At 53.3% G+C, this 16,012-nt stretch overlaps 2 protein-coding genes across 28 annotated transcripts in view; one reads left to right on the top strand and one right to left on the bottom strand.

Moving 5' to 3' along the window:
* Positions 1-316: 316 nt before the first annotated feature.
* The window catches only part of LOC114904192 (calmodulin-like protein 3), a 26,400-nt gene continuing 10,704 nt past the window's right edge, over positions 317-16,012 (bottom strand). For 14 of the 27 annotated variants that reach the window (XM_029237790.1, XM_029237801.1, XM_029237786.1 and 11 more), the window contains 8 exons: positions 13,281-14,239; positions 12,003-12,335; positions 7,928-10,192; positions 7,322-7,498; positions 6,357-7,148; positions 6,070-6,169; positions 2,845-2,911; positions 317-1,598 (listed from right to left, as the gene is read on the bottom strand). In XM_029237790.1, the coding sequence (XP_029093623.1) occupies positions 856-1,598; positions 2,845-2,911; positions 6,070-6,169; positions 6,357-6,388 (942 nt within the window). In that variant the 5' untranslated portion in view covers positions 6,389-7,148; positions 7,322-7,498; positions 7,928-10,192; positions 12,003-12,335; positions 13,281-14,239 and the 3' untranslated portion in view covers positions 317-855. Of the gene's footprint in view, positions 2,912-6,069; positions 6,170-6,356; positions 7,149-7,321; positions 7,499-7,927; positions 10,193-12,002; positions 12,336-13,280; positions 14,240-15,738; positions 15,893-16,012 lie in introns of those variants that run through there. The other 13 variants (XM_029237788.1, XM_029237791.1, XM_029237784.1 and 10 more) reach the window with 13 other exon arrangements.
* On the top strand, positions 14,238-15,745 carry LOC114904195 (calmodulin-like). Its single transcript, XM_029237807.1, has one exon. It carries the CDS (start codon positions 15,091-15,093, stop codon positions 15,532-15,534), a length of 444 nt encoding a protein of 147 aa, XP_029093640.1. The 5' UTR covers positions 14,238-15,090; the 3' UTR covers positions 15,535-15,745.

Genomic DNA, 16,012 nt, shown 5'->3' on the forward strand with positions numbered 1-16,012 from the left:
CAGCCCTGACTTTCCTCAAACCGCACTTCCCAACAACTCGGTCATGAATGTAAGAAATCCATGAACACAGACCACTGTTCCTTCCCCACCATAATCGACTCAGATCTTAGAAGCTCTACATGGATTTTTAACCACCCTTTGCTGCCAAGTTCTCCATTTTATTTGAAATAAATATTCAAGATTTACCTTGCCTAGACTCCTCTCTGTTCGCTACGCCCATCAATACAAGATTTCACCGCACTTCCAAAAAGCACAAAAAGAGAGATTCCTGCCTCTTTTAAACCCTGGACTTAACAAGGATCATTTCCATTGGAACCAGAGAAAAACAGACGTTTTCTTTATTCCCCGGTGGCCTCTTTCTCCCTTTCAAATTTCCCTCCAAGAAGGTGAATACAAACGTGTTACAACCGACTCCCAGCTTTAAGAGACGAATCACCTCACCGCGGTTTGGCACAGAGACAGAAGGGAACAAGAGAGCGCAGCAGAGTGGGGGGGCCGGGGAAAGGAGGTGGTGTTTCTCAGGAGGCCAGACCCTGGTTGTCAGCCTCCAAGAGTGCCCCTCGCCCCAGGGCCCTGGTCCACAGCAGATGGAGGTGCCGGGTGCGCTTTAGGGATCCCACGTGGAGGGCTCCCAGAGGGCACACCGCACCCTCCCTGGGGCATGAGCGGCCAGTGAGGCTGTGACCGTCCTCCTGCCCTGGTCGGTGCACAGGGACGTCCCTGAGCTTCTGCTCCCGAGGGATGGAACATTTGGGGTTTGCTGGGCTTGGGAGCGGCCTGTGCCATCCTTCAAGGAGAAGGTGGAGAGGTAGGCAGGAACGAGGAGAGGAGATGAAAGGGGGACAGACAGCTGGATCAGGTCAACCAGCGGAGGAGCAGTGCCCGGAGGGGCCGGGGGAACGGAGGCAGGTCCTCCGGCGCCACGCGCGGAGCCCGGACACCCAGGGTGGGGGTGGAGGTGGGTCTGCAGCCGCCCTTGGAAACCAGCAAGCGCACGAACACCTCGTAGCGCACCAGCTCGTCCCCGTCCACGTCCGCCGCCCGGATCATCTCGTCCATTTCCTGGTCGCTCGGCTTCTTGCCCAGCCGGGTCATCACGTGCCGCAGCTCGGCCGTGCCCATCAGGCCGTTGCCGTCCTTGTCGAAGATGCAGAAGGCCTCCCGGATCTGGTCCTTGGCGTCCCTGCCCTTCACCTTCCGGGCCATTAGGCCCAGGAGCTCGGGGAAGCCCACGGTGCTGCTGCCGTCGCGGTCCAGCTTGCCCACCAGGTCCCGGAGTTCAGCCTCAGTGGGGTTCTGGCCCAGCGACCAAAGGACGGTGCCCAGCTCCTGCGTGCTGATGGCGCTGTCTCCGTCCTCATCGAACGGGGAGAGGGCCTCCTTGAACTCGGCCACCTGCACCTCGGTCAGCTGCTCGGCCCTGACCATTGCGGGGAGGCAGTCCAGCACACGGACGTGGCCAGGCGCCGGGAGGTGGCCGGGTGCGGGGCCGGCGGCTGGCGTTCTGGCCCCGGCTTGCCTTGCTGGCGCTGAAGGAGGAGCCGGGGTGTCCCTCACCGTGCACGCTACCCGCCCTGCAGTTGCCTGAAGTCCGGGTCCTATTGAAACAGGAGTCCAGGCCCAGGCAGTGGGCCGGCTGGCTAGCTGCACTGACGCCAGCAGCTCTGGGAAAGGCCGGGCTCTCCTCCCCACCGCCCAGAGCCCCCGGGACTAGTGGGGACACCTCCAGAGAGGCTGGTAGACAGCCTCTAGAGAGATGAGTTCTGGGTTTGCCTACCGGAATCCCACCCCTCCAGTCTTCACACCCTCCACTCAGTAAAACCACTGGCTCTGAGCTCTTTCCTGCCTGCAGCTGAGGGTTTTGGCAGGAGGAAGAACAGACGTTGTCTTTGCCTGAAAAGAACTCCCTTTCCTTTTCTTTGGTTTCCAAAGTCTGAAAACCTTAGGGTTCCCAAGAGGGTTTTCAGAGGAGGAGAAAAGAAAAATATTTTTTTTTCAGATAGAAGCAGGCTGTCCCCAGATCCTCCAGAGGCTCATATGTATTCCAACCACAACACAGCTAGTTAGCGAGGAAACTAACAGAAACAAGCAAGATAATGAGATACTTTCAATAAATGCTATCAAGAAAATAAAGGGTGGTGATGGACAGCAGGTGGGGAGGTTACTTCTGCAGCGATGGTTTTGGAAGTCTTCTCTGCAGAAGTGGCACACAAGGGTGACCTGAGGGGGAGAAGGGGTCTTCCAGGCGGAGGCCAACAGGTTCCAGGTCCAAAGGTGGGAGAGGCTCAGTGTGGCCAAGGGACAGAAAAGAGGCTGGTGCAGCTGCAGCCCAGGGTGAAGGGGAGAAAGCAGGAGATGAAGAAAGGAAGACAAGCGAGATTTGTCAGAGGCGAGAGGAATTCACGTTTATCCTCCAATGCATGGGAACCCCTGCACATTTTAGCAAGGCCATGTCTGAAAGTCTGAGCTTCTGGTTTCGGGAATGGGAATGGACAGAGCTGAAGAAAGGGGTGTTTTTAAGAGGAGGTTCTCGAGAAGGTGAAGTGGGATACCCATCAGGCACACACGCTCCAAGCTCGACTTCCAGGAAGCCCGGGGAAGGACCAGCCATGGAGTGAGAAGAGGTGCCTTTGCCTGTGGGAATCCATGCAGATCCAAAGTGGTGAGACCCAGAGGAGCCAACGAAGGACTGAAGGAGAGGAACGAGGCCGGATGCTGCCCGACTTCGAAACTTACTGTCAAGTGGCAGTGATCCAGACAGTGTGGTGCTGGCTGGAGAGCAGACAAGTAGATCAGTGTAACAGAATAGGGAACCTAGAGAGGGACCCCTATCAAAAGAGTCACCTGAGCTTTGACAATGGAGCAAAGACGGTCTCTTCAACAAATGGTGCTGGAACAACTGGACGTCCACCTGCAAAAAAAAAAAAAAAAAAAAAGAATCTGGGCACAGACCTTATACCCATCACAAGTAACTAAATGGACCATAGACCTAAATGTAAACACAAAACTAGAAAACTCCTAAAAGATAACGTAGGGGAAAATCTGGATGACCTTGGGTTTGGTGATGATACAAACCCAAGGTCTGTAGTTTGAGTTTGGGTTGGGTTTAGATGATGATCTGTGAAAGAAAGAAATGAGAAACTGAATGCTTTAGTCTGAACGTGTCTCCCCTCAAATTCATATGCTGGGGGGACATATTCATGAAATGCTGCAAGGGCAGGAGCAGGAGAACCACTGGACAACGGCGTGTAGCTAACAGCACCCTGGGGAACCAAGGGCCAGCATCATGATGAAACTTGTGCCTGACACTGTCCTGCTGATGGACTGCATCCTGCCTCACCTACGAAGGGTAAGTGGACAACAGGTATCTGCAGGTTTCTGGGTCATGGCCTGTGTTCTTCAAAAAGACACGTTGAAAGGGAGCTCAGTAAGGGTTTTAAACAGAGTTGCTCATGACTCACAAGGCACAGGGCTGTGACAACTAAATTGTTGCAACTCGCTGGTTAGGAAACTATGACAGAGGGAATGTTTTTAATTTGCTAGGCTTCTGTATTCTCCCCCTGCGGCCTCTCAGTGCACTGATTCCTTTCCCTATAGCATATACTTGTGGTCTTAGGACCCATTTAAACATTTCAAAATTACTGGGGACTCTAAAGAGCTTTTTAAAATGTCTGTCAATATTTACTGGGTTTGAAATTAAAACTAATAAAATTTTAAAATATTTAAATATATTTTTATGTATTTATAACTTAAAAAACAAATTTAAAAAACCCATTACATGTCAACACAAATAACATAGTTTTATAAAAGAATTAATTATACTGTATAAAAAATAAGAGTGGTACCTAAAAACATAATTTTGCAAATCTCTTTAATGCCTGGATTTATGAAAGCATGTCTGCTTCTGCACTTGATCTGTGGGAAGATGTTTTGATGTGAAGTGCATGATAATCCAGCTTCACACAGCTATGCACAGCTGGCAAAGGAGAGAGCATTTAATGACCCTTTCAGGTAACTGTGGTTATTATTCTTTGATACCATATCAAAATTTGACAGGCGGTAGCGTCTTAAAGGTTGGTTGTAGTGTGAACTCTGAAACCATGCCAACGAACTTTCCATCCTGTTACATTAAAATCCATTGCTCACTCCTGTGCTTTGAATGGATCTTTTACTCATGCATGATTCTGTGATGCTATGCATTGGTCATTTGGAAAATCCTGATTTACTGAGTTCTGCAGATCTTCTGAATGTTGAATCATTGTATGTATAATTTTTAAAAATCACATTCATTAATATTACCACCAATCCCATTAGAAAAGTCTTTAAGTATTGGGAAGTCTCAAGCTCACAGTGGCAAATACAAAATCTAGAAAGTTCTAATTTTCATTTGGATGCTGAAATTTTATTATTGCAACAAATACTGTCAGTTATTTTCCTTGAAGTGCCAGGCTCACTTCATCGCTTTTTGAGAAAATGCCAAATACCAAGCCTGAGTAACCACAGTTTGTCTATCAGCTGTTTTTTCCCAAAAACTGGTGTTCCATGAAAAAAGCTTACCTTGTGACTTATGTACGCACACAAGTGCTTTTCTTACAACAAGTCACTAGACTACCCAGCAGAGTATTAAGGATGTGCATGCAAGGGTTGAAATAATAATTTTACTACTTCTGCAAGAGCGTTCTTAAAGGAAGCTGGCTTTTTAAAAACTTGAGACCATGTGGTGGTGAAGGCTATAAGGACTGCTGGTACAGGAGCCTTGATTCTTGCTAAGGGGCTGGTGATTTCACCCACCAGTGCTCTGAGCTCAGTGCGAAAAGCTGACACGGTGAAAGTGGCAAACCGTGTCTGGTATTACGAGAATAGTTGTGACCACCCAGGCTTCCTGAAAGGTTATTGGGGACACCCTCCCCTCAAATGGATCCATGGAACACACTTGGAGGACCACAGTGGTAGAGTTGAGAATCAGGAGTGAACCCGGTGTAGAATTGCCTGGGCTGGAGGTGAGAGGCACCGAGGATGCTGGGATCCAGGTGGGAACAGCGGGGTTGGCCTTACACGGTATAGTGTTAATAAGGACCTCAACAGACCCACAACAGGGGAGGGCCTGCTGCAGCTACTTCCTTAGAAGAGCAGATGACCCAAGGTGTTGCCTTCCCCCCTGAAATGGTGCTACTATAGCTTTTGTTAAACAGAATTTGTGCCTCTCCTGCTGGGCGCTATAGAGAAAGGTATAGATTGGGATGCTTAGTTTTTCCAACCAGCTCCATTCCTGTGCCCTCCTAGAATGCGTGTGGCCACGGGCCTCTCTCTCTCCTTCTCTCTCTCCCTCTTTTTCTCCCACCCCCCCATTTCCATACAGCCACTCACCAGCCCTAACATTTACTTATCTACTTCCTTTCCCCCCAGCAAAATGCAAACACCTTGTCTTAGTGTTATCATGTTGCTATAACAACATGCCACCCCCTGGGGGGCTTGTTAACAGCAGAAACTTATTGCTCACAGTCCTGGAGTCAGGAAGTCTGAGGCGCCGGGAGGCATGGTGGGGGGAGGGCCCTCTTCCAGGTTGCAGACTTCTTGTGTCCTCCATCACTGGATGGAAAGGACCTGGGCTGTCTCTGGACTCTCTTTAAGGTCACTAATCCCATTGATGGAGGATCCTCCCTCCGGAACTGATCACCTCCCAAAAGCCCTGCGGACTAATACCATCAGCTGGGGGTTAGGATTTCCACATATGAATTTGGCCGGGGCACAAACACTCAGAGCATGGTACACCTTTCCAGTGGAATATTTATGGGTCAACTGCCTGTTCATTGGGCAGTTACTCTGTGGCAAGCGTGTATCAGGCACTTTCATTCCTATTGTCTCGTGTCTCCACGTTACAGATGAAGGATGTGAGAACTAGCAAACGCATGAAGGTCAGATGACCAGCAGGCTGAAAACTCAGGACCTAGACCTTCCAATTCCTACAGCTCCCCGCCTGTGGCTGTTTTCTTTGCGGTTCCCCCCAACTCAGTCTTAGACCTTCTTACTCGGCACCTGGAAAACCCACTCGGGAGGCGGGGGACTCACACGCAGTAGGTATCCTCCATTGTGGGAGATGTTGGGACACACCTGCTGGTGCAGAGCCCTCCTGCCAAGCTCCTTGGGGATCCACCTGCCAACTGAGCCCCTGCATTTGATGTTTGGAAAGACCCTCAAAGTTAGCATGACAAAGTGTTGGTCCTCATCTGAACCTGCTTCCCCTCAATCTCCCCATCTCTTAAAAAAAAACCCATCCGGTTGTTCAGAACCAAACCCAGAGCCACATCTAATTCCTCCCTTTCTCTCACACCTCATACCCCATCTTTCAGCTTCACCTCGACACATCCTCTGCGCCAGGCCGCGTCATCTCCAGGCAGGACCACGGCCCCAGCCTCGTAATGGGTCTCCCCTTTTGTGGTATTCTTCAGTGATGTCATTTTCTGCTGAAACGCTATAATGGGCTTTCTTTGGGTTTCAGTAGAATCCAAACTCCCTACGGTGGCCCTCTTGGCCACATCACCACAACACTCTGCTCCAAGCACACTGGCCTACTTTCTGCTCCTTGAACGCTCCCATCCTGATTTCCACCTTGGTATCTTTGCACGAGCTGCTCCATCTGCCTGGACACTCTGTCCCCGACCTTCAAGCGGCTGCTCTCTCTTGTCACTTTAGTCAAAAGTCAAATATCGCTTCATTGCCAAGCCTTCCCCAACCGCCCACTTCTAATTAACCACCCTCCTCCACCTCATCCCTCTCCTGTCTTATTCTTCTCCTTTATTTTCTTCATAACTTTTACTTCTACATTGATCTTGCCTGTGGACCTGCTTCCTTTCTGTTTCTTCCCATGTAATTTTCACAAGAGGCAAGGCTGCTTCTGATTTCTTCCCCTGCCAAGCCCTCTGTGGTAGGATGGCTCCCGCGCCCAGGAGATATTTGCTGAATGAACAGAGTACAGGAGGGTCCGCCTTGCCTCCACCTGCAGGAGGATTGGACCCGTGTCTCTCTTCAAGCCCTTCCCTGTGGTTCAAACCCCATGGGGTGCCTCAGATGCTCTTGCCTGGGTGCCCACTTTGTCCACTGCGTGGTCTGTCATCTCCCCTTGCTGTTCGCAGGTTTGCCGAGTGGCTCTGTGGGGATGGGTGACCTCTGTGTTGACCCCTGGTAGCTGCTGCTGCTTTACCCTCTGTACCTCCACCTGTGGCTTCTCCCCAGTTTCACAGCCCTGCACTGATGCTAGAAAGGTGCACCCCACCCCCATGCACACAGTTGTGCTGTCTGGGCCTCAGGAGGATGGACTTACCTCCCAACTCCCTGCAAGCCGTCTGCTACCTGGCACTTTTGTCCGACTTGCTCTTTATTATGGGATGCTGGCCCGGCTCCTTAGAGAGGCCCAAGCACAGTCAGGGTGATGAGGCCTGGCAGACCCAGCGGAGAGCGGACTTCTCCCCTCAAAGCCGAATGTCCGACTGGCGTGAATCTAGAGGGACCAGGCGGAGGAAGGGCTCAGGACGGAGGTGGGAGAGGGTCCTGGGAAGTGGAGCGTGGCCCAAGGACCTGGGGTAGGGCCTCCATCTTCTCCTCTGTGGCTTTAGGGACAATCTGGAAGCTCCCAATAGCTCCTTGGGGTCTCCCCGATTCCAACCCACTCTTCCCAGGGTGAGTGCAGGGCTATCCCTCGTCTCAGGCTGTCTTTGGAGTGTTTGGTCTCAGCAGCTAAAGTTCCTACCTCTGACTTTCCATCCCTAAATCTCCCAGAAATGATGAGACACGCCTGGGTTTGCAGGGGGCATGCAGCTTGCATTGCTGTTCCGGGATCTTTGCAGTTCACAGTCTAAGAAGCAACAAGACTGACAAAAACAAACACGGGACGTGGTGATGAGACACCGACAGTGGAGTTCAGGCTCACCTGGGGACAGCGGTGGCCTCTGTACCGCGCACGTATTCTTGACCAGCTCCTCTACTGCTTCTTACTTTTCAAGGCCGGGAGGGGATGGTGATGCTTTGCTCTACTTTCCGACTTACACTGACCACGGGAAAAGCAATACTTTCTTAGTCACACTTGTTGCCAGGAGAGGGTCTTCTCAGCTGGGGGGATGAGGGGGCTCCTTGTGTGGGAACCAGGGGTTCTGGCCCGTTCTCACCTCCCACCGAAGGCCGTTCCAGCCTCAGAGCCTGAGCCAGCTCTGAGAATGACGTTTGCTCAGTCTTGGTCTTGTGTGAATCATCAAGATTCCTCCAGGCCTGTCCCGGGCTGGGCTGCAGTTTCAGTTCAGGGAGGAGACCATTGATCTGGGATCGGAGCTGTGCATCGTTGAACTGAAGTCTGACAAATAACCAGATACGTCATCTTCCAGGACACAGGCACTGCCTTGTGCCTCCTACTCAGGGATCATACGCTGCTGGGTGGTTTGCGTTTATGATTCGAGGCCTCACCTGCGGAATGAAGTCCACCAAGTGCGGAGGCAGCCAAGGGCCTGGATGGTTCTGAGCGTTTCCTGGGTCTTCCTGGGTTGGTGGGTCCTCCTGGCAGGTCCTGCTGCTTTCTCCAGGCATCTGGTCTTCAAGTCAGCCCCCAGGGTACACCCCGGGGTCCCACCTGCCTTTAATCCTTCCACCTGCACCCTCAGTCTCTGGGGGCCTCATTGTGCTTTCATGCCCAAGGCGACACAGGGACATAAAGTGGCCTGTGTTTAACTGCTGAGAGCCACTTTGATTAATTCAGGATTAAACCATCACCCCAAACCAAAGCACATCGGTGCTAAATCTCACAATAAAAGTAGTTGAACAAGTCAAAATCTGCTTTCCTGGGAAAAGGACGATGTTTTGTGATTCCTGAGGGCTCAGTAATTTTTCCCAAGTAGCTCGTCCTGCAGTCACTCACTGCCTGCCCTGTCCGTGGGCAGGGGAAGGGGTTCCGGGCTGACCTTGGGGCAGAGGCCAGAGGAGAGCAGGCTGGAGGGGCCAGGGCTCACGTGTATGACCCGCCCGCCTTTCAAACTTGTATCTGATGTTTTGAAAAAAACTGACAAACTGAAACTATTACAGGGACTGATATTGCGGAGAAGCTAGAACTCCGTGCTACAAATCTTTTGATATCAAGACGCACTTGGTAAGTGGTTAAGGAGGCCCGTCAGTTCCCCTAAGTCCCCATCGCCAGGGGGTGGGGGGCTGGGTGGTGGTGGCGCTAATTACATTGAGGAGAACAAGCTGCTCTTCCCCGAGGGGTCTGGGACTCACTAAGAGGCTGGAAAGGTGTTGGTTCCAAGTTCCAAGCCTTTGAAGTTTACGATGGTGATGAAAACCTTTGTGTTTAATACAGGAAGATGCGTGTGCATGCGCGCGTGTGCGCGAGGACACGCACGAGGCTCAAGCCTTCATGTGTGAATGCGTGTACCTAATGGTGAGCCCGTGAGGTGTGGAGGAAGCAGGAGGCTTGGGGCGTGAGCTGGGCACCTGGACAAGCCATCAGAAGGAGCAAAGTGGCTTGGAAAATCACAGTTCCAGCTCCCTTTGAGGTCATTCATCCAGTGGACTTGAACTTGGTCTCGGAGACCCTTGGACTCTGCAGAGGTCCTTCCAGAGACGCCAAGGAAGCAGGAGAAGGTGAAGCGGAGCAACTCGATTTCCTTCCTTTCCCCACCACCAAGCAGGAAAGTCTGCTTTTAACCGCTTCATCTGTGTTGGGCAAATTGCGGCTCTCTGGTTCATGGTTCTCACCTGTAAACTGGGCGCAGCGTGGCCCATGGCACTGTGCGTCAATGCATGGAAGGTTCAGGAGGGTAGCTGGAACAGTAAGAGCCCAATGAATATTAACGATTATCTGTCATACGAATAAGATTTCATTTGCAACGTGGCTCAACCGCTAATGAAATTCTGAAAGCTACCATCCAGTGCAACACCCTCATTTTCCAGACACGGTAACCCATCAAGTGTGAGCAGTTACCCAGGTCTGTACTACTGCTTAGAGAGGGACAAAAATGGGCCTCGCAGTAGGATCTCCTGGCTCCAAGGCAGGTCGTCTTGGTGCTGCCCAGGACGGCTGTCCTTGGGGAATGGACCCGAGGGCATTTGCAGCTGCAGAGGGAATCTCTCTCCAGCCCCGGTCTCCCTGGAGGAAGGGAGAGTGTCTGGTCACTGCAGGCTCTCGAGGTCCAGCTTGGCTCCGGCACATCTGTTGAATGGATGACAAAGGCTCTGACCAAGGTCACATGGCTGTGCTGGGATAGAACTCAGGTCTCCTGGGACGAGTGACCGACCGGAATTGGGTGAAGGCGGGGGTGGGGAGTGGGCTTGGTGCCACACGTGGCCTGTGTGATGGGGAGGATGGGGCGAGAGGGCTTATGATGTTGTGTCATCAACTGTGTGGTCCCAGCATCCCAGGGAGAACCAAGGTCCAGTCCTGGCTCTGAGAGCCACCAACAGAAAGCCCTCCGTGTGCCCGCCTGGGGACGTTGAGACAGGAGGGGTGAGCTCATTGCAGGGTCTGTCTGGGGACCTGGCATCCCACCTCCAATACCCCTTCCATCCTCCATTTCCTCACCCAGACCACAGGCTTCGTGTCTGACCTGAGTTCTTGGGAGAGAAGGGACTAAAAGCTCGAATCGCTATTTTCGCTAGTGGGGCGCTAGCAGAACCAATATTTGTGCGGTCTCTGTAACCAATTGGATGGAGGGGAGACGGGCCTCCTGGCACCTGGGAAAGCTGGCTGCTCTGTGGTCAGCTCTGGAGAGCATCCCCGGGCCTGGGCAGCCCCTGACCCCTAGACCTGATGGTGTGAAGGCCAAGGCAACCTTTCGGAGGGAAGCCTCGGGAGAGAAGACCCTGGGCGGGCACTGTTTTCATTCCAGAAAGGACATGGATGATGCATGACACGTGAAGTGCTGGGGAAGGGGAGGGTGCTCTGGGTTGGGGGGGAGCTCTTCATGGTGGCCAGTAAGAGAAAGGGCCCCCCAGGCTGTGCCCCAATCCACCCAACACCTTACTAAAAATGAAACAGGGTATTCCAAAACTGTGGCTTCTAGATACAAATAAAGTCCACTTGGAGGAAGGAATTGCAAATGCATCTCAGGGGAAAGTGGTGTAGCTTGAGGAAACAAACAAAAAACTGTGAACCCAATATTTAGAACTGGTTTAGAGCACTTTTCACTGTAAATGATAACAGCTTAGAATATACTCCAAGGGAAATGGGCCAGTCTAAATGACAGGCTCTACGAACAAGAAAAAAAGAGAGAATCACATAACAGCAAACACCTGCCTTTTCTGATCCTGCGCGCTGTGGAATCAAGCAGGAGAGTCAAGCCAGGATCTGGGGGAGGGAGTGGAGAGCAGGACAAGGAGAACTCCGGCCAGAACAGAACAGAAGGATGTTAAAATTATAATAAAACGGAGGACCAAGGAAGGAGAAAAAGCTCCACTCTCTTTTCAAGATGCCAGAAAGTGGTCAGGCATGCTTTTAAAAAGTGAAGAAAGCTATGAAAGGAGAGTTAAAGGCTAGAGATCTTCAAAACACCTGCATTGTTTCCACCTGTTCAGCAAGCACAGCCATTATTAACACGGGTGAAGAAATTGGAATAAAATTAGGGGAAAAACCTCAAGTTCAAAGGAATCTGCGGAGCCAGAGACGAGGGTCTCAAGATAGAGAGGAGGTCAAGCTAGAATCAGAGGGCAGCTTGTCACACAATGTTCCAGAAGATAGGAGAACGATGGTAGACTTAATGAATACTGACGGCTGCAGGTGATGCTGAAAGGATACTGCAAAATGATGGTGTTCTCGGTAAAATTGTTTCCAAGGGCTTCATAGAGAAGTCCTGAGAACCGCCTGTGTACCAAATCCACTGACCCAGTTAGCTAATTTAAAATGTAAAACTGACTCGAATCGGGTAACCAGGATCATCTGGGCTGTGCCGCCCAGCCAGGTACTTGGTGAGAGGCAGAGAGCGGGGATTGAAACACATCTCCTTCAGGCTCGTCTGTGGTCTTACCATCAATCCACAGCCCCCACCCTTCTGCCACAGCAAAGCCAGGTCCCCGAGCAGAGCTGTGCCCGTGCTTTGCCACAGTTCATGCAGTCAGGTGTTGATGGAGTGGTCGAGCCTGGCTGCCAGCTCTCACCAGGGCTCCAAAGGCTGCAGGGGCAGGGCCTGGCTGTCCTCAGCGGCTGGCATGTGAAGGTCGGTTATCAGAAGCTGAGCTGTGCCGTGATGCGTGATGCGGGACAGAAGGGGTTGGCCTCTGCAGTCAGGCAAACCCAGATGCAAATTCCCGGCTCTTCCATGAACCTGTTTTGTGACTTCTCTGAGCCTCAGTTGCTTCATCTGGAACATAAGAATAAACAGTGAGGACAAGATGAGATCACCCTTTAGAGCCCTTTGCATGGCACCTAGCACACAGGAGCTCAGGTGTGAATATGAACGTCACCCTCTCCCCCAGATAAATGGGGCAGAGGCATAGGCGTGGCTCTACCAGGTTAGGCAATGAGGTGTTGACAGGCGGGGATGGATGTCCAAGGAAAGGGTAAAGCTAGTGACAACTGACATCACTGAACACAGATGCAAAAGGTCCTCATCAACCCATCACTGAGGGTGGCAGGAGTACCAGGGGCCGTGTTGTATCGTGTACAGAGCCCTTCCTCACTGTCGACCAGTTAAAGCTGATACGAGGCTCCAGAGCAGGAAAGAGCAATTTCCCTAAAGAAAGAAGCAGTATGAGAAACACATTCTGTTTCTAGGAAACTTGGTTGGCTGGACAGGATTGTGGCAGAGAGACCACAGCTATGGTGGCATAGAAAGGGCTCCTAGGGTCTTATGAGGGAGGACAGAAAGGAGACACACCAGCTGTGTAGATAAGACAAAAGCCTCAGGGCCACTTCTTAGAATGTAAAAGAGTTAAAAGAGTTACGAGAGGAGGTGGGTGTAGAAGTGAATCCCATCAGAGGAAAGAGAAGGCTCAGATTCGAGTTAGGGGTGAGAGGTAAAGGGCGTCTGGATTGGTGAGACCGTGAACCACGGCAGCTGGGAAAATTGCAGTGATAGATAATCACTGCAAATATGTAGATGGTTTTAATAATTAAACGTCTGTCCAAGAAGAGACCTGGAAACGTATCTGTGGCTTATGTACAGGCTTTGGAAGCAAGATGCTCAAGGGACCCAGGGCGGTGGTGCTCAGACGCAGGATAACAATAAGGGTGGGTGAGCTTGGGAACCATGAGATGGCTGGTGGGAAACAGGACCCGACATCTACCACAGGGGAAGCGAAGTTACCTGCCCCAGGCTTGTGGGGAGCCAGCCCCGTACCCACAGCTTCCTGGGTCCAAAGGCAGTGATCAACCACCTGCTTTGTGGCCTCAGTGGGAGCCCTGTGTTCAGGGTGCGGGCCCAGCAGGGCTCCTGGGAGGGCAGCCCGATCACCCACCATCTCTACTGCCCCTGAAGAAGGGCGCAGAGCCAGGGTTAGTCTCTCGGGATGACAGCGACTCCCACACAGTGTCCCCTCTCGCTTCCCGGGGTGGATCTCCCTGGGCAAGGGCAGGGCCGTCCCCGGGGAGACTGGCACAGGGGGAGGGACGGGCAGGTCCCTGCAAGTCGGGGGAGGCAGAGGAGCCTCCAAGACCTGTCCTGCAGGTTCCTCGGTGTTTCACCCACAAAACCCAAACAGCAGTGGACGCGCTGGCGTGTATTCCCGGGTCAGGGCCCTGGAAAGCTGAAGCCACCTGCCCTTGCGCTGGCTCTGGAGGCCTGCACACCTCCCACCAACACACACTCTTGCACACACATCACTCTCACACAGACACACGGCTACTACACGTGAAGGCTCTTCCGCCCCAAGGGCTCATCCAGCCACCCTGGAGGGGGTCACCCGTCCTGTCACAGCTGCAGGGGACTCAACATCCTCCAGGAAGGGGATGCCCCTCCTCCTGCAGGGTCCCCACGGCCCGAGCTCTTGATCTAAACTCTGCTACGCAGAGCAGTGGGCAGAGATGAAACAGGTAAGACCATGGGTCCAGGGAGTTTCCTAAATGGGTTTCTGTGCTTGGGGCTGACTTAGTAAACCCAGGAGCCAGGCCAAGTTCACAGCTTCAGCCACCCGATTCTACATCCTCCTACCCCCTCGCATCTTCAGGGGCTGCCTACTCCAGCCCAGTGCTTTCCAGTCTTCCCGCAGCTCCCAGGCAGGACCCCTCTGAGATCGTAAATGAAGGGTCCCCTCCTTCCCGGTGTCTCTGTAGAGAACCCTGGTCTTAATAGAACAGAATCAGAGAAACTGGGGAGCTAGAAGAGGAGTATTCTGCAGGGACAGGAAGGCTTGTCCTCAGCTCTGAAATCACACTTTGAACATTCAGTTAATAAACAAGTCTCAGCACCACCTGTGCACCAGGCTCTGAGTGCAACTGGCTCCCCACTTTCCCGAAGCAAAAAGGCAGGCAGCCGCATCCCCGCCTAAGGATCTGCCAGCCACGCTGGGCTGGAGAGTGATGACGCCCGCAATGCCATTCTGGGAGAATCCCACTCAATTCTACCACCATCTGCCCTCCACCAGCCCCGCCCCATGGGATGAGAGCTGGCCAGCAGCCCCGAGAGAGCACAGGAATGCTGGACACAGCCCTTCCACTCCTCCAGTGTCTGCCATGTCCACTGAGGGAGGCTCCTCTCCCCTTCCCACCCATCTCTAAAATTGGGAAAGCCCTCTTGAGCCCCCCTCCCCAGCTTGGCCAAGGTCCCTGTGAGAGTCACATGGGCAAAAGCCTCTGGGGTGCCGTGGTTGGCCATCGGGAGTAGGTGAGGCCCGGGGTGCCTGCCACCTCTCCTGGGCAGACCGGCCGCTCCAGTTCCTGCATTTCTCAGCTGTCCCTCCCTAGGAGGAGGATTTCACCGTAGGACGTGGGGTGGGGAGGGAGTTTTCTTGTTCCCTTTGCTCGGATTTTCAGAAAAGGAGGGGTTCCCATCTTGTGGCAAGGCTGCCGCTGGAGCTCTGTCCTCACACCGACACAGCCTCGGTCCCGCCGCTTGTCCCAGCTCTGACGTGAGCCCCTTGGGCGTGTTGGCAGCAAGCTCCGTAGAAGGTGCAAGAGACATGGCTGAGCAGCTGTCCAAAGAGCAGGTGGCCGAGTTCATGGAGGCCTTCCATAGATTCGACAAGGACAAAGACAATGCCATCAACACCCAGGAGCTGGGCGCCGTGATGCAGGAGCTGGGCCTGAACCCGTCGGAGGCCGCGCTGAAGGGGTTCATCGCCAGGGACGATGCGGACGGGGATGGCGTCATCAGCCCCCAGGAGTTCCTGGCAGTGATAGCCAAGGGGGTTCAGGCCCGGGCCAGAGCAGATGACCTGAGGACAGCCTTCCACGCCTTCGACCTGGATGGCGACGGCCACATCAGCGTGGATGAGCTCAAGCAGGCCATGGCCCAGCTGGAGGTGTCCCAGGAGGAGTTGGACATCATGATCCGGGAAGCTGACGTGGACCGGGACGGGCAGGTGAGCTACGAGGAGTTCGTGCACGTCCTCATGCTGAAGTGAAGCCTCCCGACCGCCGCCCCCTCCTGCCTGACACCGGGCCTTCTGCAGGGTCTGGCCCGGCTTCTGAGCCGGGGACTCCAAGGGACAGTCTAGATGGTGGGTGGGAGGGGCCTCCCCGTGGGGACCCCTGGCCTCTCCTCGGCCCGGGGTCTGCTCTCTGTCCGGCGAGACCTCGTGTGCTCGTGCGATGGGGGTGCTCCCTACCTCGCAGGGCTGTTGTGAGGACCCCAAAGTGACGTGGTGATCGGAATAAAAGGGATCTGAGCTTCGAGGTGGTGACACTGTGCTTGAATGGGGGGGGTGTCCAAGGGCCCCAGACGATGGGGTTCTGTTGAGCCTCTCCCTCTTTCACTTGGCCCTAGTGGGGGACACGGCCAGTAGACCCCCATCTGATGCCCGTGGATGAGGAGGCTGGTGAGCGCCACGGGGTGGGAGGGGGATGGAGGGGGATGGAGGGGGATGGAGGGGGATGGAGGGG

Source organism: Monodon monoceros, unplaced genomic scaffold (genome assembly GCF_005190385.1).
Source record: "Monodon monoceros isolate NGI ecotype Baffin Bay Population unplaced genomic scaffold, NGI_Narwhal_1 Super_Scaffold_21, whole genome shotgun sequence".
Lineage (NCBI taxonomy): Eukaryota > Metazoa > Chordata > Mammalia > Artiodactyla > Monodontidae > Monodon > Monodon monoceros.